Below are 20,515 nucleotides of genomic sequence, written 5' to 3' on the forward strand. Positions count from 1 at the left end.
ACATGGACATTATTGGAAACTATTTTTCTTCTCCTTCTTTCTAACACTATTATAAAAGAAAAAACAACTTTCCAAACTAAAACTTCTGCCATCTAAATCTAGCAGTAACTGGGTGCAAACATGTTGTAACCGCTAATCTCCCTAAGAAGTACTTTGTGTGTTGCAACCCATTTTAATACAGTGCTGCATTCATCTCAACTTTTTAACAATTAAAGGGGATTTTTGGAGTTTTTCCCTTTCCTGTAGTGTGTTATAGTTTTTGTGGCTCTAAATTATACGAATAAGAAACCTGAAATGAGCATAATAGGGCCCTTTAGTGAGAACTAGGCAACGTGTAACTCACAGACACCTGGTGCAACACACTCCTGAAGATTAACAGCTCCACATCTGCTCACCAGTTGTCACTCTTCTTCTGCTCTTCTCTGGAACACTTAATACTGCATCTCTCTGGTCATTTAAAGGAGTTAAAACTCTACATTTAGCTTTCTCAGCTATATGTATGCAGTGTGTAGGGAGATGGAAATCGTTTTTTCTTTAATCTGCATCAGCGATGTGGGAGGGGAGCTTTTAAAAAATGATGAAACATAAATATTCTTGGTATTTTAACTGGGTCAAATGGGGATTTATGGATTCAAACTGTCTTACATCAGAGTAGATATAAGATTGCATCAATGTATTGAATTCCTGACTGTTCACATTATATCATTTGATCAGTTTTTTACTTTTATTTAGTACATACGGTTTTTGCAATTCAATTCACTGTATATCCCTACGGTGCAGTATTTAGGTTGTGTGGCTTTTCTACATGATGTACTTAAAGGTAAATCGCCTCCCCCGAGCCCCAACCTACATAAACAGCTGTGTCTTTATAAACCCTAATATATTTATTCTCTGTTTGTTTCAGCCATCTATGACGTGGTGGAGGAGAAGGCGGACTCGGAGCCAGATTTTCAGTATATCCCTGAGAAGTCCCCTCAGGACCCCGCCCAGCTAGACCAGCATGCTTTGAGGGACTCCATGGTCACACTGAAGGACGGCCTGATCAGTGGAGCCATACTGGCACAGTTCGATGTGAGGACAAAGACATGGCAATAAACACACGAGTGGATACTGTGTATATACTGTATATATGGTGCCGTATTAGGGCCATTGTAGGGCAAAAAGTTATAATAAAAAGCTGAGGAAGGACAGTAATAGCTTGTGAGATTAAAATGTACCATAAAAAAACGGTGAATTTATAATTACAACTCCGATTTTCTCAGTTTTTATAAAGTCATACATTTGCAACAAAACAAATATAATTTATCTGAGATTTTAGGGATATATTAATATGGAAAATCTTGTGAAAATAGGGTTTAACTCCTCCAAATCAGTAGGTTATTTTCTTATGAAAAGACTGAATGTACAGCTATGTCTGTTACAATTCCAAATGTTATGATAGTATGGTAATTTCTCAAGTATTTCCTTATTGCTGAATCCAATTGGAAATTATATTTTCAATAGGTCAACCTCTGCATCCAATTCTTTCTCATTTATTTGTAATGTTCTGCATTTTCATGAAAATCAGATGTTCTTGTTCTTGTGGAATTGTTTTTGATTGTTTAATGTTTGTTTTGTTTTTGAGCAATTGTGACACATTTATTTTTCTCCTTCACATTCCCGTCACTTCCTGTCCTTCATCCTAATCAGTGATACGACTTCCTGTTCTCTGAACAACGTGTTAGATGCAAACACATGCACATAAACTAACCCATTGCAGGAAAGCACTCCCAAAACACTTGGAGAAGTTTGTGCGTATTGATTACAGGGCAAACTGATTTTCCTCCAGTTATTGTACCTTGAATATTGTTCCTTTTCTTACAGCAACTGTACAGGAAGAGGCCGGGGATGACCATGCTGTGTGCCAAATTACCTCAGAACGTTTCCAAAAATCGCTACAGAGATATCTCTCCTTGTACGTAGCTGCACTGTTTTCTTCTTTCTTTAAATATGTACAGATGTTTCTTCCATGATACTCTTTCTTTCTTTTTTCCTTGTCAGCAGTTTGTTGTCTCTCTGTCTGTAATCTCACCCCTCTCTCTTGTCTTTCCCTCCGCAGATGATGCCACACGAGTCATTCTGAAAAGCACAGATGACTACATCAATGCAAATTACATCAATGTGAGTCTGTTCCTCCTCATGTTTTTCTCTCCCAACAATACCTCAGTGTTTTCTGGCCGTTTGAGGCTTTTTGGGTGGTCTGTTTTTGCTAACCCTCAAAACACATGTTTAAACACTACGGGTCTCCGTACTGGTGAATGAATCAACCACAAGTGGAAAGCATTGTGACTTAATGTTTTGCATGTTTTCGAGTCGGCCAATATAGCTATCATCAGCTTATGGGTGCTATTATTTTAAGCCCCTTTCAGACATCTGTTTAAGTAATGCCTTTTTTTAAGTGAAAATAAGCTATTTGTTACACAAATCTCTTGTAATGGCTATATTGAACATGTTAGGACCTTTTTATTAATAGAGTTGTATTGTAAAACAGCAGAGAGTAAGAACAAAATGATGTAATAACGGAAGAAATGTATTGTCAGTTTTCCCAGAGGCTGTATAAAACATGGATTTCAACAACATTTTGATTGTTTATCTCTATAGCCTAATTAAGGCTCATTGTGATTATGAAGGACACTCGCCCCCGCCTCTCACTCGTCTAATAAACCCTTTACTTTACATTTTCTCATCAATGTCATCATTTATTAGACAGAACACATCCTGCTGCCTACTGTAAATCAAACGGTACCCAAGCATAGTTTAAAATTACAAGAAATTCATGTTTTACTCTCATTTAATTTCCATTTTCTTAGTATGGCAAGTGTTTGAGTATTCATGCTATTTGTTCGAACTTGTGTTTTCTGTAACACTGCATTCAATAATTGAAAAACTGTTACAGGGTCAAAAACGTTGCTATCCAGCATTTTAATAGCTCAGTAAAGCTCAAAAACCTTTTTTGGCCATGCATACTGAAAGCTCAATTAGGACCATCTTACTTATATTTAATAATGAAATGTAGCACTTTATAACAGAAAAATAACAAATAAAAGCATAACCTCAGCATATCAGTATATACATAACTATGCAGAAATGGTGCAATAAAGTTTATATGAAATTCAACGCCTATGTAATCAGTTAAATCAACATAAATATTTGTTATCAAATATATGTTTGTGTAGCTCTTAGGTGGATGTGTTCTGCTTTTTTGGGACATATTGTGTAGTAGAAAGTAACCTAGAAATTATACATGATGATAATCACCGTGTCAATTTATTTTCTATGTCTACCAGGAATTTAGATTTTATGGGAATTGTAGAGCAGCTTAAAAAGTTGCACTTTTGTTGGCTAAAGTTGAAGTGGTTTTAGAGTAACCTGAGAACATTTTGCTCTTTACAAGGCTAAAAATACACAAAGCACATCCACATCATTTAGAAAGAGAAGATGTTAAAGTGAGACTTGGTCCACCTAATATCTGTGTTCTGTATTTCTGTGTTTTTCTCTCTGTAGATGGAGATTCCAGCCTCAAGTCTTATAAACCGCTACATAGCGTGCCAGGGCCCGCTGCCCAACACCTGCCCTGACTTCTGGCAGATGACGTGGGAGCAGGGCTCGTCCATGGTGGTCATGCTGACTACACAGGTCGAGAGAGGACGGGTACGTAGGAAAGAAATCTTCAAAGACCTTCAAAACACATATGGACTGCAGCATGTTGAGAGAAATATATTTTTGCTGTCAGTAAATTCATCAGAAAAAGAATATTCAGAATTGATAGCTGTACATGTGGCATTGCTGGCCACAACCATACAATAAAGCCCGGTCTGCTCCGATTGGTTAGCTGGCCGGCTTGTTGTGATTGGTCAACCGCTTAGATATGTCCAGCCCCTTAGCCTATCACGTACAATGTGTCGCAGTGCTGGCCAATAGATGCTTGGGTGTTTCATAGTGATGTCACCAATGGAGGCATTTCAGGCAGGGGGGGGATTTTAGCCTTTGCAGACCATTTACATGCACTAAAACCTATATTTCACACTACAGGAAAGGGGAACCCCAAAAAGCATAATAGGGCCCCTTTAATCATCAAAGCGGGTAGAAATGTTCAAATATACATTGCTTGCTAATTTCTCTTGACATAAGAAAGAAGTGTTTAGTCCCAAGGGGAAATATTTTGGCTGCAAATAAAAAATAAATCATACTTTTTATATGCCTCTGAAAGTTTTTAATAATTCCAGGTCACTGAGTGTATGTAATGCTATATTTGTGTGAATTAAAGACCAGATAATAGTGGGTATTCTTATTCTGTAGCCTTGACATGTTGTTCCTGGACAGCTGTGTCCAAGTAAATGGTCAGTTAACAGATAAACTTTGTCTGTGTTTTAAAGGTAAAGTGTCACCAGTACTGGCCCAATCCAGACTGCAGCGCCATCTACGGAGACTTTTCAGTAACTTGCCACAACGAAGAGGGCAACTCTGCCTTCCTGGTCCGGGAGATGACTCTGGAACACATACAGGTACACACAAACTCAAAAGAGAAAAAAAAAAAACCAGACAGGAAAGGTAAATTAGCTTTGAATCAGAGGAACAAGCGAAAGAAGCAGAGCAGGGGAAAGAGGAGGGTGAAGGCGTCACAGAGGGAGGTGCAGCATCCAATCAGAGCGCAGCACCAGCATCTCAGTAAGGATGAGCCGCCGTGGACCCAGAGGAGGTGTGTTGCCATAGTGACCAGTGTGGGCTGTTCTTTTTCTGGCTCACGCTGCAGTATGCGGGACACGTATTGGGAACTGGTTACCATGACAACCCCAACCGCCCCAGTCAGTCACATTGCTGAAATAGGAAGAGAAAAAAAATGGAAAAGAGGAACAGAGAGTGGGACGATGGTTGTTTGGAAAACATAAATAGATAAAATGTGTGTTTCTCTTACTTTAAAGTTGAAGCCTTTTGATGCACACAGCGTTACTCATCTGTCATTTGGACTTTTTGGTTTCATCTTCTGAAGTTAAGGCTGTTATTTGTTTTCTGTTGAACAATGGGGCAGTGTTCTCGTGTTATGGGTTATACTGTATGTTATATATCGTATACCATGCAAAGATTTAGGACAAAATCAAATCTAAAATAACTTTTATTTCTCCCCCCTAAAGAATTGAAACGAAAAGTCAACAAAATCAACTAAGTGAATTTTATATTGACACTTTAGTAATAATAAATAAGACAAAAAGAAAGTGAAGAAATAAGTCTTGAGTTCAAATAAAGGTCCCTTTACCTTTTGTATTTTATTGTTTTTGTCCTTCAGCCACTAAGCTTGGGGCAAGGGGTGCTGCATTCAAATTAACTTTTTAATGCCGGAATGTTCCTCGTCGTTTCCTTAGGTCTGTGCTCTACTGATAACTTCCCCGTGTGTCGCCTATGTATGGTGACCTTTTGAAATATATGGCTGTTATAGGAGGCAATTAGCATTCTCCTCTGCCTGTGATTGTTGCTATGGAGATAGATGTGTTACCATGGCGATGCAGCAAGGCAATATTAAAGAAAAACACGGGGGCTCTGAGTCGCACATCAAACCGCTTTCAGTAGTTATCTGCTGTGTGTTTCTTTGTGTACATGTGTATGTTTGTTTTGCTATACTTGTGGGACCCAAGTGTTGAGATCAACCAATTCTGTGAGGACATTTATGTGTATGTGTACCTGTGTGTATGTATGTGTGTGTGAGTGTGTCGTCCCTGTTAGGGAAAAGAAAAGAAAAGTCAGCGCGATTTAAACCCGAGTGCATATTTCCTTGCTACAGTTTTCCTTTCCCTTTTTAATTGAACAAAAAAGAGAAAGCTTGACATACACATTTGTTTGATTTCAGCAACATAAAATGTACGTTGTGTAGTACAGTTGCAGAGGTTTTGTCCTCAGTATCTGATGTTTAATGGGAAAGAACAACGTGAATCATGAAGTGGCCCGGCGGAGCGGAAGAAATAAACCCACTGTTTGTTATTCACACTGCCCGTTTCATAACGCGTTTAAAGGCCATAATTACACAAACAGGGTGCTGTGCAGTATCCCCCCAGGACACAGAGCTCAATGAGAGAAGCTCGGAGGTCGCCCACATGAAATACAATAACCTGTTTTGGGCTCTGAGGATGGGCGATATCTGAGAATTATTCATTACTTAGTCAGCTTAAGGTCTTGACTGAGGTGAGAGAGAAGCCTCTCAGTGTGTTTCCAATAATAAAGAAGACTTTTTGAAAGGAAGATGGAAATGTAATATTAAGTCATTTGTCTTTTTCCTCTGTGTGTGTGTGTGTTTGTGTGTGTTCAGAGTGAACAGCAGAGAGAGCTTACCCAGATTCAGTACCTAGCCTGGCCTGACCACGGGGTTCCTGACGACTCCACTGACTTCCTGGACTTTGTGTCTCTGGTGCGGACAAAACGGGCCGGACAGGACCATCCCATGGTGGTGCACTGCAGGTATACTCACTCTTTCTGTGTTTTTTAAAGAGGTGAACCCGTTATCAACCATTTTGCGTGCTTGAGGTTGATTAACTGAAGTACAATAGACCCACAGAAGTAAAATAACAAAGATGGCACATGTACCATGCTTTCATACTGAAGTAAAGGTTTAGGCCCCTGTGTCTATCACAACAGTTTTTCATGATTGCGTTTACCAAGTGACTCTTGCTAGTGCAGAATTATTACACATTTGTAAGAGTGAAATAAAAGTCATGAATTCTGATATTTTATGGAATTTTCTCTGATTCAGGAGAAAATTTGATAATTAATTTTGTGCCACTTTTTTCTCATTATAACTTTAATTAAATTCTAATAAAATGTTTCTTGATTCCAGTGCTGGCATTGGTCGAACAGGGGTTCTGATCACCATGGAGACGGCATTGTGTCTAATGGAGTGCGGTCAGCCAGTGTTTCCTCTGGATACCGTCAGGACCATGAGAGACCAGAGGGCCATGATGATACAAACACCAGTACGTAGACACATCCTTTTTCTGTCTCAATGCTCTCACATTTTAAACCCTGCGCTAAAATGTGTATCTATCTCCCTTGCAGAGCCAGTACCGCTTTGTGTGCGAGGCCATCCTGAGAGTGTACGAGGAGGGCCTGGTCAAACCGTTCAGGACCGTCGTCTACCAGCTGAGAGAAAAGGGGGAGGAGGACGGGATGGAGGAGGAGTACGGAGAGCAGCTGAACACGGCAGAAGGATCGGAGATGGAAGCGTCGGAAGACGGGGATGTGGTGTCTGCGGTGGAGCTGCTGGAAGAAGGTCTAGATGAAGAGGACGACGACGACGAAGAGGTGGAGGTGCTGGACGTGGGGGAAGTGACGGAAGACGGAGAGGACGACGAGGACGAGGAGGTGGAGGAGCCGAGCGTCGCAAGCATCGCAAGTGCTGCAAGCATCGCGAGTGCCGCTAGCGCCGCTAGTGCTGCTAGCGCTAACACGGAGACCAGCGAGAACCCTGACCCCGACCCCGCTAACCCCTAACTTTTGACCTTTGGCAGTCACCGGGGGTTACCAGGAAGTTGCCAGGCAACCGGAGGAGAGAACAAAAGCACTGTTGCACTTTACGCTGAGAAAAATGGGGGGAAAAAGGACACACAAACGAACAAATAAACAAACAAACGTGAAAGTACTGGACAAGCTAGAATAAAAAAAGAACCCAGCCGTGTTGAATAGGTACCATTAGGGGGATACTGTATGTTCCGGGTGAAGATAAAAGTCTACAAAGAGTGAAAAGTACGAGAGAATAAAACGTGGATGGGGAATTGCTGTAGTGCCATAAGTAAGAAGGGGAAGGGCCGCCACCCCAATGGATGGAACGTTTTTTTTTTTCCGCAAAGGGTCGCCCTGTCCCCTTCCGAGCGAGTCTGCCAGACGGACCTGCCTTTTTTTAGTGTCCTTTTAGCTGATAAAGAGATATACCTTATCTTTTGTTCCTCAGAAAGAGTATTTATTGTGTTTTTAGTTTGTGTCAAACCCTGTCCACTGAACAAAACAAAAAAAGAAATGTGTATGTTTGTTTGTATGAATCTAGAGCTTCATGCTTTCCTGATTACATTTTTAGGTAGTAAAGTATTCCTCTTCCTCTAACTACTTCTTTATTTGCTTTTTGCTTTTTTCGTGGGGGGGAAAAAAACCTGATTTAATTTATTGTACTTACCTTTCTCGGCTTTCTGACTTCCTGACAGCGCAGATGGACATCTCACCTCTTGTTCAATGCCGCGGCAAGTTGTGTTTTTGATTCTGCTTTGTGCTGAGTTTTTTAGCTTTACAGACAACACATGCTGCCAAGCAACCTTTGTTTGCCGGTGTTTACTGGGCACCTCTCTTTCAACCCTTTCTCTCTACTGTAGGCCTACCACTGAATGACACAGGGACAGAAAATGATACATTTCAGAAAAACTCATTCATTCACCGTATGTAATGCTAATGCTAATTTAACACAGGAAGACGAATTTGGTATCAAAAAGAGAGGCCCCCCCTAGACACTCGACCTCACTAACCTACAATCTAAGCTAATTCCTCCGCTGTGGTTGATAAAGCTTAAGAATCAAGGATGAGGTCAGTTCATTTCGCTTATTCAAATCGACATTCACTCAATTAGATTTTTAAATCAAAATCTGGGTCCCTGTCTGAAGTGTCCTTGAGCCAGACACTAGCAATACATTAATTGTTTTAGAACCTGGTACGCAAATAATGATGAAAAAAACATGAGTTTTTAATTAGTTTTGAAGTGGTTAAAAGCTGCTTAAACTTTTATGCAATCAGTATTTCCATTTTAGGATAACTTGACGGTGAACTGATCTCAACCTTTAGTGTGAATCGTAAACATTTTAAAGGCTCCCTCCACTGACCTCTCTAATTTGTCTTACAATTTAACGACATTTGAATAATTGTATCTTTCCTTAACATTTGCAGAATATTGAGTTCTTGTATGACCCAGGTATCCATTCATTTAATTTTTCCAAAGAATTTTCCTAACCTAATAATTTTTAAAATCTTGTTTTTATTAAGGTTCAGAGGTCACTGGAGCGGAGCTTTAAACCGACCTTTGCTGTTTATTTTTTCTCTAAATCTGTCTGTGTGCCAGAGAACAGTTGACAGTTCAAAGAAGCAGCACAAATACTACTTTCACCCAATCATTTTTCCCTTGTTTTTAAAATAATCTTTCCCAATGGTACTTTATTTTTAAGGCACATGTTGTGCCAAGATGATGTGTTAATGAGTGACAAAACTTGTATTTTTAATTCACAAAACCCAGCATCGAATTGAGTCTTTTTCTCTCTCCGTACAGGTAAAACTGAACATAGTGGTATGGAATGAAGTGTAGCCTCTTCATCATTTGAGATCTTTTTCTTATTGGTACCTGCTGTCATTGGATTCTGCTGGAAAACCCTTACTGCTGTGAGTGTGTGAGAGTGTGTGTTCTCAGATCTTTTTCTACATCTCTGTCCTTCCTCAATTTCTAACATGTAGTCTGTTAGCTGTCTGGTCTAAGCCTGCTTGTCCGTTAACTGGAATGATGGGTTGTGCCATAGCGACACAAACCTAATCAAAGGTTTTTCCAAAAAAACTCAAATACATCATTCTTGGAGAGTGTTTTATGTCTGTCCTATAAACAAGGCTGAATTGTATCCTTTAAAACATTTTAAAACAGCTGAATCATACTTTTGCCACATCAACAAAAGCAATCTTTCTCTATTTTATTTGTTATACTCTCCTATATCATGGCCCTCTCTAACAATCTGCCCTCTCTCAGAGCCTACGCAACATCCACAGTCTATTCTTCTTGTTATTCCCCAGATGCCTTTTTTAAATTATTTTCCACTCTCTAAATAGCCTCAAGGCAAATGATAAATATGAGCAGAATACCATGAGTTTGTAGCCAGTGAATGACTGACTGATTTGTTTCTCATTGGACGTATGAGCTAAAATAAAAAAACATTTAGCCCCGTTAGCATTTGTTATTCAGCTGCAGGGCAAAATCAAATTGAATTAGCGCTAAAGGGCTCATGATAAAACAATTATTTAAAAGAAAACTGAATTTTTTTAACGGAAAACATAAATCATGGGCCCCACCGTGAAAAGTTAATAATTGATACATCAGGGCCGCCATCTGTGTTCAAAGTTTTTCGTTGTTGACACATAATTGGTACTGTGTGTGCGTTTAGGGTACTGATCAAAGGTAGTTTGAGGGGACCAGACATAGGGAGGGCTCGGGGTTAGTTGTTTTTTTGTAAAGATAAACAAAACAGCTGTAGTCAGGTTAGGGAAAGGACAGCACTTTGTAGAAGGCTGAGTGGCAGGTAGTGCTACTGGAAAAAAAAAGTAAAAATAAGTCGGAGAAATAATGCATTAAGTTCTTTTTTTTTTATTTGTCATTTTTATTTAGTTTCTAAATAAGACCGGTAGGGGAAAAAAAGAAAATAATTCCTAACTACACAGTGCCACTTGTTAATTTTGTGTAAATAATACTAGACCCTGTAAATACAATGTTGTATATGAAAAAAAAATCTTTAAAATAAAAGGGAAAATCATTTGTGAGCAGAAAGATTTGTTTTCATTTGATTTTTTTCCCCTTTTTTTTTGGATGATTTAAATGTGACACAAATGGTGTGAAATGGTATTTCAAGACTGCAATTTCCATTTTTTTTTGTTTTGAGATAATAATCTATAACAGCGAGTGTATATATAATGAATCACAAAAGAATTGAGAAATGTTTTACCGTATTATACCCTTGGTTAACTCCTACCTGTGTCATAAAATCCTTTGTCCTCAGTTGCTTGTTTCTTTCTGGTATCATGGTTTTACGGTGCTTTGTCTATAAGCTTGATTGTGAACAATTAAAGCTTGTCTGTCAAAGCATGGAGACGTGGCTTCGGATCCCTTTTACTTTTTCCACACTGTAAACGTGAGGTTTGGAAATGTTAGCGTGAGCAGCGAGAAGAAGAAAAAGATGGCACTAGTGCTGAAATCATTAACAGAATAACTTTTCCAATAGTTTTTTAATTAAATGTAACTAAAGAGTAAAAACTAAGTCTAGCAACATCTCTGTAATGCCTAGAATAAAACAAATGCACTGACAGAAATAGGTTTTATAAGAGGAAAAAAAGGTTTGGAGTAAAAACTGGTATTCTCAGGACACATCTCTGAAAAAGCAGCTTTACCACAGTCTTAAAAATGAACCAACCTTTAAGTTTTATGATAACGTCAATTATCTCATAGAATAAGCTATTCTAATTCTATTATTATCTAACCACCTCCTTTTAAAATGGTATTATTGATCCAGATGCAATAAAAATAGGTATTACTGCCTAATAAAGCCATGGCTAGTACTGTTATGCACATCGTCTGAAACGTTATAAATTCAACACACAAAAAAAGCAGTTGCCATGCTTCGGAGGTTTATCAATTCTCATTTTTAAAGTTGGTATAAGCCTCATAAGTCAAGTTGGCCTACTTAAATGTATAGACCACAGCTGGGTTATATAAGAGCTTACTTGTGGCAAAGCATGGGCCAAATTTTGAGACAGTATAAGTAGGCATTTTGCAGAGTAACACTGCGCAGGATATACACCATCCACATTCATTATAGGGATACCATATATGGTTACCTAATATTGTACATAAAAAAAGCACCCATGATAAATTAGATTTGGGCCTTTATTGTTGGCAATGCTTTTGACCTGCACCTTTGGTGTGATGTGCTTCAGAAAAACATTAAATGTTTAAATTATTGTAGTGACATTTAGGATGAAGTTAAGAGTAATCCCTGCTCCTGGCAGGAATTGCATGTAAAAAAAACGTAAAACATACAGTCAAATGTTTAAACCTTTATTCCCAAACGAACCAGAAGGGGGTGTTGTTCTCCAATAGTGGCAACAATCTTATTAAACAGTAGTGGTGACAAAACCTTATGGCGGCTTCATTCATAAATATAATGAAAAATCCAATGTTCTTAATACGGGAAGTTTTGGATGAAATTACACCTATTTCATGAATGTTTGGTTATTTATATATTTTACTGCATATATTGTTACTTTATGCAGCAACCCTGTTTTCTCAGGCCATGTATTAAGAAATAACAGCGTAATTGAATTTATTTGATATAAACCGACAAGGAAAATTAATTTAGCGTGTTGTTTTTAATACTTAAAAGTATTTAACAAAAAGCATAATTTAACCATGCCGTCTCAAACTAAAAGGCGTGTCGCTTTAAAAATGCTAATTACGTTTTTGTTGGGGATTTATCGTGACGTCACATCCTGAGGAAAGCTTTGCCTCCTACTTTTTGTTGGGACCTGGGAGAGAAAATTATCCAGCAGAGGTAACGAAGTTGGGAAAAGAAAGAAAGAGAAACAAGTTACACACCATGGAAATGTACTAGGTTGCTTTTTGGTCGTCTAAAATGCAAGCGGACGTGCTTTCACCGTGAATTCATACGAGGAGGTTTTTGTAAGTACCTTTTATCCAGACCGACACGGACCCACAAGTGGCTGCGGAGCAAGTGTATGTCGGATACAGCCTTCTGAGCAAAGGCGGCGTTTGATTTGCTGAACGGGACGCGCTTGTACGGACGGAGCCTTGTGTACTGTGTGCGTTCGGTGCTAACGGTTAGCTCCTGCTGTAAAACAAGCGCACACCTGTTGCATTTGCTTTCATCAGGTACCTCAGGCCTAAACTGGGTTCAATTTAAAGCCAAGGGTTACATAGTTGATTTATTTGACTACTTAATATTATTTTTGCGGAAGCATAAAGAAGCTTTTTTGCCTGTCATTGTATTTTAGACATTTTAAGGGGTTTTAGCAGCCCAGAAAGCTCAGTCATTTCTCAGCGGTTTATTTTTCTGGATGACGTGCACCACAAATACTAAACGAGTTTACACATCTTTGAAGTGTACTACATAGTAGTTTACTTTAGCAAATTAATTTAAATGTCAATTTAATTACATTTCCAAAATACTTTTTATCTTTTCCTCTTTTTTTCAATTCGTCGAATAGAGAAACACAGTAACGTTAAATGAAATAATTAAACATTAGAATATGTATATGTTCTCGTTATCTTAATGTTAAGTCAGTGTTAGCATTATGACACTGAAACTAACAGTTAGCACTAGCTCACCTTAAAACCAATCGTTTACTGTTTCCGTTATTATTAATAAGCAGAGTTAGTTAGTGTAACAATTGGGCTTATAATGCAATACATGTTAACAGGATACGACGTAATGCTGTCAATTATTCCTCTTTCCAACTGAGTTACTTTATAAAACGCTATATCCGTTGATGTAACCTAGCTTAGCTTTATTATCCGATTTTTTTATTTGTTAGCAGATTAAAGCTAACTCTGTCAGCCAACATGTATCTCTAGGTGTATGTCAGACAGGTTGTTTTCAGACTAGAAATACTCATGTACTTTAGTAAAAGTACCTGAGTGTAGGAATATTATTTTACAAGTAAAAGTCCTGCTATGTTACTCAAGTAAAAGTACTAAAGTATCATCATCAAATATACTTTAGTACCAAAAGTAAAACTATATGCAGATTTCAGAATAATGAATATTATATGTTTTGATTACAATTGTTGATACATTTTAAGTGTTATCAAAGCTGATAAAGATGCAGCATTGTGTTGCAAGTGTTGATTATATTTCACATCATCAATCCAAGTAAAATTACATGATATACCTCTGAATTGTAGTTGGGTAGAAGTCCAAGGTAGTAAAAGGTCAAGTAAAGTACAAGTTGCTCAAAATTGTACTTGAGCACAGTACTTGAATACATACTTAGTTACTTTACACCACTGGTTGCAAACAATTTAGTTAATATACACTTAATGTTAAGAACAAAGGAGACTGTTGCCTTCTCTGCATCCTGCATATTATGCAATGGTAACTAACTATATAGCCAATATGGTAATATGAAAAAAGGGCTCACCTGTTTGTTTGCAGTTTCTGTCAGGTATTCATTGTGACTAACTAGCTAGCTGCTAAATGACATTGACAGCATTATCTAACAAAACAATAAAACTGCTTCTTATTTTTCTGTGGTCGCAGCATACACATAACAAACAAAATGTACATATTATTTTTAAATCTGTAACGATTCTAAAGCCCTGTGCAGTTCACTAATACACAATTATCTTCTCTTCTCTCACAGGTGTGGTAGTGTGACCCTCCCTCTCCCCCATCATCATGCTGAGTTTCCTGCGCAGGACGCTGGGGCGACGCTCCATCCGGAAACATGCAGAGAAAAGTCGGTTACGGGAAGCCCAGCGTGCCGTAACGCACATCCCTGCTGCTGGGGACGCAAAGTCTGTCATCACCTGCCGTGTGTCCTTACTGGACGGGACGGACGTCAGCGTGGACCTGCCGGTAAGGAGAAAGCCTTTTTGGTTGTTATCTGCGCAGTGATCACTACCCAGACGTTTTTGATCTTCAGCCATCAACATTGAGATTGTGCTTTCTTATATACTTGATTGTTGGGAGCAGCATGCTATATAGCGCTTGTCAAGGCTTTGGGACCTCTCAAAGAGCTTTCACATAGACATAACCTTCATTCACATTCATACGATACCAAACAAGGTGCCACCTGCTTAGGAAACCTAGCATTCACACACATTTACTCATGATTTACACAATGTTGGCCATACCATCGGGAGCAATTTAGGGTTAAGTATCTTGCTCAAAGACGATTCAACATTTTTAACATTGAGGACGTCCATGTACCTCCTGAGCCTCAGTTACCAAAAACAATTGGACTTTTTAAATCACATACTAACTTGAGTTACAAAGCAGTTTGGTGTCTACATAAGGAAATTGAGCATATACTGTATGCAGTTAGTAAGCAAGTTAACAAGTAAGTAGTCAAGGAAGATCTCTGACAGTGGCGACACATCAGTGGTCAAACAGAAGAAAAGTATTTAGATATGAACAAGTTAATTTAGCTAGTTTTTTTTTGTGCCCACTAACACTCTTGTTCCTTATTTTGCTAGTTGGAAAGCAATGTTAATATACACGATTTTCATGTGTGTGTGTGTGTGTGTGTGTGTGTGTGTGTGTGTGTGTGTGTGTGTGTGTGTGTGTGTGTGTGTGTGTGTGTGTGTGTGTGTGTGTGTGTGTGTGTGTGTGTGTGTGTGTGTGTGTGTGTGTGTGTGTGTGTGTGTGTGTGTGTGTGTGTGTGTGTGTGTGTGTGTGTGTGTGTGTGTGTGTGTGTGTGTGTGTGGTGTGTGTGTGTGTGTGTGTGTGTGTGTGTGTGTGTGTGTGTGTGTGTGTGTGTGTGTGTGTGTGTGTGTGTGTGTGTGTGTGTGTGTGTGTGTGTGTGTGTGTGTGTGTGTGTGTGTGTGTGTGTCATTTCTGAATCTGTCTACCTGTTAGAGCTGCAAAAATAATGAACACGTTATCCTTCGTATCCGCTCAGTATTGTGTGCCAAGAAAGGTGAGACTTTCTTTGAGTGGAATGTTATCTGCTGCAACTGTTTCTCTTTCTTCTTTTTGTTTACCATTGTTGGTTGGGATTTTTTACTTCCTAATCGTTAAAGTTTATTGACCTTGTAGCAGTGTGCTTTCATGCTTTAAAAATTCAGTCAGTTTCTGTGTGGGCCTGAAGGAACATTTGGTTTGATTCTGAATGCATTCCAGCAGAGCCCTGGCCTTGTGTTAAGTTTCAAAAATAACTTTCTTTGGTATATAGGATATCCTTCTGTCGTATCATCCATCTATCTCCAAGTGATAGGACATTGACAAGAACCCAGTTAGCAGCATTGCTCTGTTAGCTTTCTAGACATCTGTTGCAACAGTATCAGCATTCAAACACAACCAGAAAGGAACTGTAGAAGGGAAGACCTCGTAAGAGGACTACTTCTGTGTATGTTAAGGTGTTCTCAGCAACACTCCTCATTTGGTCAGTCATTATGGGTAGTTTCTCTTTTTTTAGCTTCTCCCTCAAAACCTCATCAGATAAAGTGAAATGTTTCTCTTCTGCTGGGTGAGTGTTCTTGCCCTACGCTAGAGCCTGCATGTGTTGACAGTAAGTGGAGGCAGCTAAGCAGGGCTCTCGACTAACTTTTTTCACCATCCTCCCGGAACCGTCCCGAAATACAATCTAAGCCGTCCCGAAATTAATGTGGACCGTCCCGAATTTAAAATATTTGTTTTTCTACATTATCATTAGTTAAAATCATTCAAAGTGACCTTTAACATAAATAAAACATCATACAAATCATTAGATGATAATTCATCAACCTTTTTATTTGAGTCAATCAGTCAAACACATAAACAAAGGCCAAATATATTTAAAAAAAACACACAAGCGAGAAAGTTGCTCTAATATTGAATCCAATCAAGTCCCATCCGATTAACAACAAAATCCAACACTCTGTCCTGAAGACAGAACCCAGAGTAACCACTAACCAGGATGACAGTCTGTAACACAGTCAGGAGACCTTTACAAACTGCCCCGCCCCCTCGCACACAGGAGAGAGCTCTCTCGTCTGGATTGGAAAGATCGAAAATAAGATCGAAAATACATCATAGACGCATTTTGTAGTCTTATTGCATATTAGAAACGGAGTTGGCGAAACTAAAACTGCAACATAATGTTCATGTAGCAATAATACATATGACATATATGTTTTAAATGTCTCTACCACTGTCTTTAATAATTCCGGCCCGGGGCCCGTTTAATACCGGGGCTCGGTACCCATCCCTACATGGGGAGAGGCGCAGCATATTGCTAAGGACTACATGCGATGGAGAGTTCTCATCTCAGCTGCAATGACATGTCTGGAAACCCCCTCTCGGGTGTCCCATGCATAGCGCGCCGTCAAAAGCTGCTTCATAAGTTAAGTTTCGTTTCTCCGCACCGCTCCGGGGTAAAAAAATGGTAGTTACATCACAGCTGTACGGCTGGCTGACAGCTGTAGCTATACGTACTGTGTGTATTTCGCGGGTTGCTAAATGCTTTGTGTGTGTTTATGTTGACAAGGAGGTTTAATAACTGTGTGCTACACAAAACGTGCAGTCAGTTTCATTTTCATCGCCGTTCGTAGTAGAGTTAGCAGGGTATTTTTATTTTAACTCTCGTCCCAAATTCGTCCCAAAATTAATTTGTATCCTCCCCGACCCGATTTTTTTCGGCCCCGGGACGACGGGAGGTCCTTAAGCTCGAGCCCTGAGCTAAGGCAGGGCATCACCATGGAAACATTGTCATGCTCAGTGTTAGATTTTCCTGAGGTTATCAGGCGGACTTTTGTCATCTGGGGGGCGGCCCCCTTTAGTTGGTGATTGGACTAATTGGTGGTGTTGATCCAAGATTTCATAAGCTGGCTAACTTAAAAAAAGGCTTTTACAGTTATTTCCAATATGAGCATATCTCAATATGAGCATATCACCAATCAACACAAGGATTTGATTGGTGCTTTTTCATCTTTGTGGAGAAACTCAGTTTTACCGATCTGTCCATTTGGTGTTGATCGACTAAGAATTCAGGGAGTTATTCATGTTTCTATTATATGGAGTTAATTCTTTCAGCTTGACTTAAGAAGATGCAGATATCAATTAGTTGTCCTCCTTGCAGCAGAACCCAATTGGACCAATGGAATTCTAAAAGGTCTAATTTTGTGTTGTCACTAGCGAACTTTTATTGGAGGGAGGAGTATCAACATAGACACGAGAAAATATCCTTACAGTAGAGAGGGAAAGATAGCAGGTTTCCAGGGAAAGATATCATTTAGATAACCTGACTTCAGAAAACGGTTAGCACACACTGCCTTTAATCCTTTTACTGGCAGCTTTTTTGTTTTGCTGGTAAAGCACATTGTGTAATAGGAGTGGTGGTATCTATAAAACAGGTTAAACACTTTTTTTTGTTTAAAAAGGCTTCAGCTAACCGAGTTGTAGTTTAGATTCCTGTTTTAGTTCGCACAACGTATAACATCTTTCTCACTGTCAGTGTTTATTTTTTGGTTAACAAGACAGTTAAACATTTATCTCGATTAAAGGGTTAGCAGTTAGCCAGGTTATAGCTAAGAAGTTGTTGATTCAACTCAGGCCGGTATACATTTGGGGAACCCCCTGCTTAATGGTGAAATGTTTTCCCTTTTAGGTGTTCAGGCGGTTGCAAATAGAAGGCCACAATTTAAAACTGAATAGAGCTCCTTCACATGCTTTCCTGGCCTCCCAGCCGTGTGTGTGTGTGTGTTTGTGTGTGTGTCACTAGCATGTAAGGCCATCCGAAGTTGACTCCTAGGGATACTTTTGTTTGCCGCATCCATGTCCAAACAGAATTCCACACAGCCTCACGATTCACATTCCTCCCTATAAATGTATTTACTTCCTTGTCTTTTCTCTTTATCTTCTCGCCCCATTCCCCTCCCTCCAGCCCCCCACACTGTCACCCCCTTTTCTATCGCTGGAGATTTGTAGCCCAGAGAAGACGTTTAAAAAAAAAAAAAAAAAACATAAAAATATTTCTGTTGATGTTAAAACTGTACAGCTCACCATTGGATCTGATATAAAATAATAGTCTGAATGGCTCGACATTAAAGTAACCTCATTTCATTTTCAATTATCCACAACTGAAATATTTTTGTAAACAATAAGGCTCTCTTTTTGTTCTGTATGCTTGCATAATCAAAACATCTACCAAACGTCATCAGCACATGGATTAGATAAGACAAACTTAAAGGTGGGGTATGTCATTTATTTCAGAAACACTTTTTGTTATATTCCATGGAATGCTCTTAACATCCCGATAGCAATGAATATATTAAATGCTTTGAAAATAAATACATAAAAAAAATTAATCTGTGGAAGCCGTGGCGCTGTAAAAAGCCCGACCAATCATTTTAGCCGTCCCGGGTGAAATAACTGGATGGCCTACCTGCCTGTCAGCCTTCCACCTGTGCACAAACTTATCTCGTGCCCTCATTGGTCATGTGCGCGTTCGTGTGTGTTGGAGGAGGGGCTCTGTAAGGAAGTGGCAGATTTTTTCCGGTTTTGTATTTTCAAATTCTAGCGCACTCGAGCTGGTTTCTCCAAAATGACCTACCTCACCTTTAAAGGGCCCATGTCATGGCCATTTCCACTGATCATAATTACATTGTTGAGGTATACTAAAATAGATTTATACTGTGCAATGTTTCCAAACTCACATTGGTTTCGCATACAGCATCTCTGTCAAGCATGTGTATTCAGCAGTATTCACTTTCTCCACTAAACGACTCGTTGGAGCTCTTGCCCCCCCCTCCCTGTGAGCCTAGTGTGCTCCGATTGGTCAGCTCGGCCACTCGTTCTGATTAGTCAACCACCAGAGAGGCTGCGCCCATGTCCAGTGCTTTTCCCGGCTGCTCTCAGCGTAACATCAGTCTTATCATGGCGTCGGTACAGGCGGTATATTTTATATACATATATATTTTTAACTGTTGTTATAGAAGAGTGTGACGGCCTCAGGGCCTTTGTCTTACGGTGGGGTGGAGCTGAAAGAGGGGTAATCAGCGCGATCACGGACACCTCCGTAGCCGGTGCTATTAATCCCAGCGGCCCGGAGTCTCTCTCCAAAGCGGCTGCAGAAGGACGAACTGAGCGACCCTCTCCCCACGACCACCTGTCTCTGCATTTACCACAATAAATGTGCCGTGGTTTTGTAAACTCGTGTATGTCTCCTTGTCTTTCCGTTGTGGCCTACGAGCTACTCTCATAACAAAGAGTAAGTTATTTTTACCCGTTATAAACTACTACTGTTTGATGAGAAATCAAATCATGGTTTGCTATATATGAATTCAGGGAAGAAAGGATAGGCCTACTAAGTATTTCCATTAAACTTTATTTTTTAGAAATGTACAAAATGAACATAAATATACATATATACACGGTATATCATCCATTCCTCCTCCTCGCATCTTGCCTGCGCACAGTCGGTGCGGTGCCTTTTAGCACCCTCAGTAGTAGTAGAATCCCTTCCCCGTCATGGATTGTCCGCCAGGATCTGGCTGGACGAAATCAAATGCAAATCACAAAATATTAGAGAAACTTAGTTGTTTTAGATTCGTTAGTAGTAGTTGTGTAATGAACAGCTTGCCTGCTAATATGCTAACCTAGCTTTGTTTACCTTGGTAGCTAACACGATATGAACGTTAGCTTGGAGGAAAGGCAACTATAATGCAGTGTAATAAAACTACTATGAACAAAAGCTAGTGGTTCATATTAGGCTAGCAATAACGTGTTTATAATTGCAATCGTATACGGGTATTCTGCTACGTTCGGTCATACAATGTAACTTGCATGAATACATTGTTTTGCGCTAGCATACAGCTAGCCTCGTTAGCTACATGCAGTATATGTACGGTCACAATGTACGGTAAATCACAGTACAGTATACTGTATGAGTATTCCGTGTGTGTGACTGCAGACATTCTCCTGCCATGACAAACATGTAAGGCCATCTGCTGACATTGTAGTTGATATATTTAAACGCTAGCAACGTAGCAT

At 39.4% G+C, this 20,515-nt stretch overlaps 2 protein-coding genes across 11 annotated transcripts in view; both read left to right on the top strand.

The window, feature by feature from the left end:
- Positions 1-10,901, top strand: part of ptpn4a (protein tyrosine phosphatase non-receptor type 4a) — an 88,571-nt gene extending 77,670 nt beyond the window's left edge. For all 4 annotated transcript variants that reach the window (XM_034134600.1, XM_034134602.1, XM_034134601.1 and 1 more), the window contains exons 20-27: positions 905-1,071; positions 1,864-1,954; positions 2,099-2,160; positions 3,544-3,690; positions 4,416-4,544; positions 6,338-6,486; positions 6,863-6,998; positions 7,081-10,901. In XM_034134600.1, the coding sequence (XP_033990491.1) occupies positions 905-1,071; positions 1,864-1,954; positions 2,099-2,160; positions 3,544-3,690; positions 4,416-4,544; positions 6,338-6,486; positions 6,863-6,998; positions 7,081-7,515 (1,316 nt within the window). In that variant the 3' untranslated portion in view covers positions 7,516-10,901. The remainder of the gene's footprint in view (positions 1-904; positions 1,072-1,863; positions 1,955-2,098; positions 2,161-3,543; positions 3,691-4,415; positions 4,545-6,337; positions 6,487-6,862; positions 6,999-7,080) is intronic.
- A 1,411-nt stretch (positions 10,902-12,312) lies between these two features.
- Positions 12,313-20,515, top strand: part of epb41l5 (erythrocyte membrane protein band 4.1 like 5) — a 44,158-nt gene continuing 35,955 nt past the window's right edge. For all 7 annotated transcript variants that reach the window (XM_034134604.1, XM_034134609.1, XM_034134610.1 and 4 more), the window contains exons 1-2: positions 12,313-12,487; positions 14,187-14,401. In XM_034134604.1, the coding sequence (XP_033990495.1) occupies positions 14,222-14,401 (180 nt within the window). In that variant the 5' untranslated portion in view covers positions 12,313-12,487; positions 14,187-14,221. The remainder of the gene's footprint in view (positions 12,488-14,186; positions 14,402-20,515) is intronic.

The sequence above is a fragment of the Trematomus bernacchii genome, unplaced genomic scaffold, assembly GCF_902827165.1.
Source record: "Trematomus bernacchii unplaced genomic scaffold, fTreBer1.1, whole genome shotgun sequence".
Classification (NCBI taxonomy): Eukaryota; Metazoa; Chordata; class Actinopteri; order Perciformes; family Nototheniidae; genus Trematomus; species Trematomus bernacchii.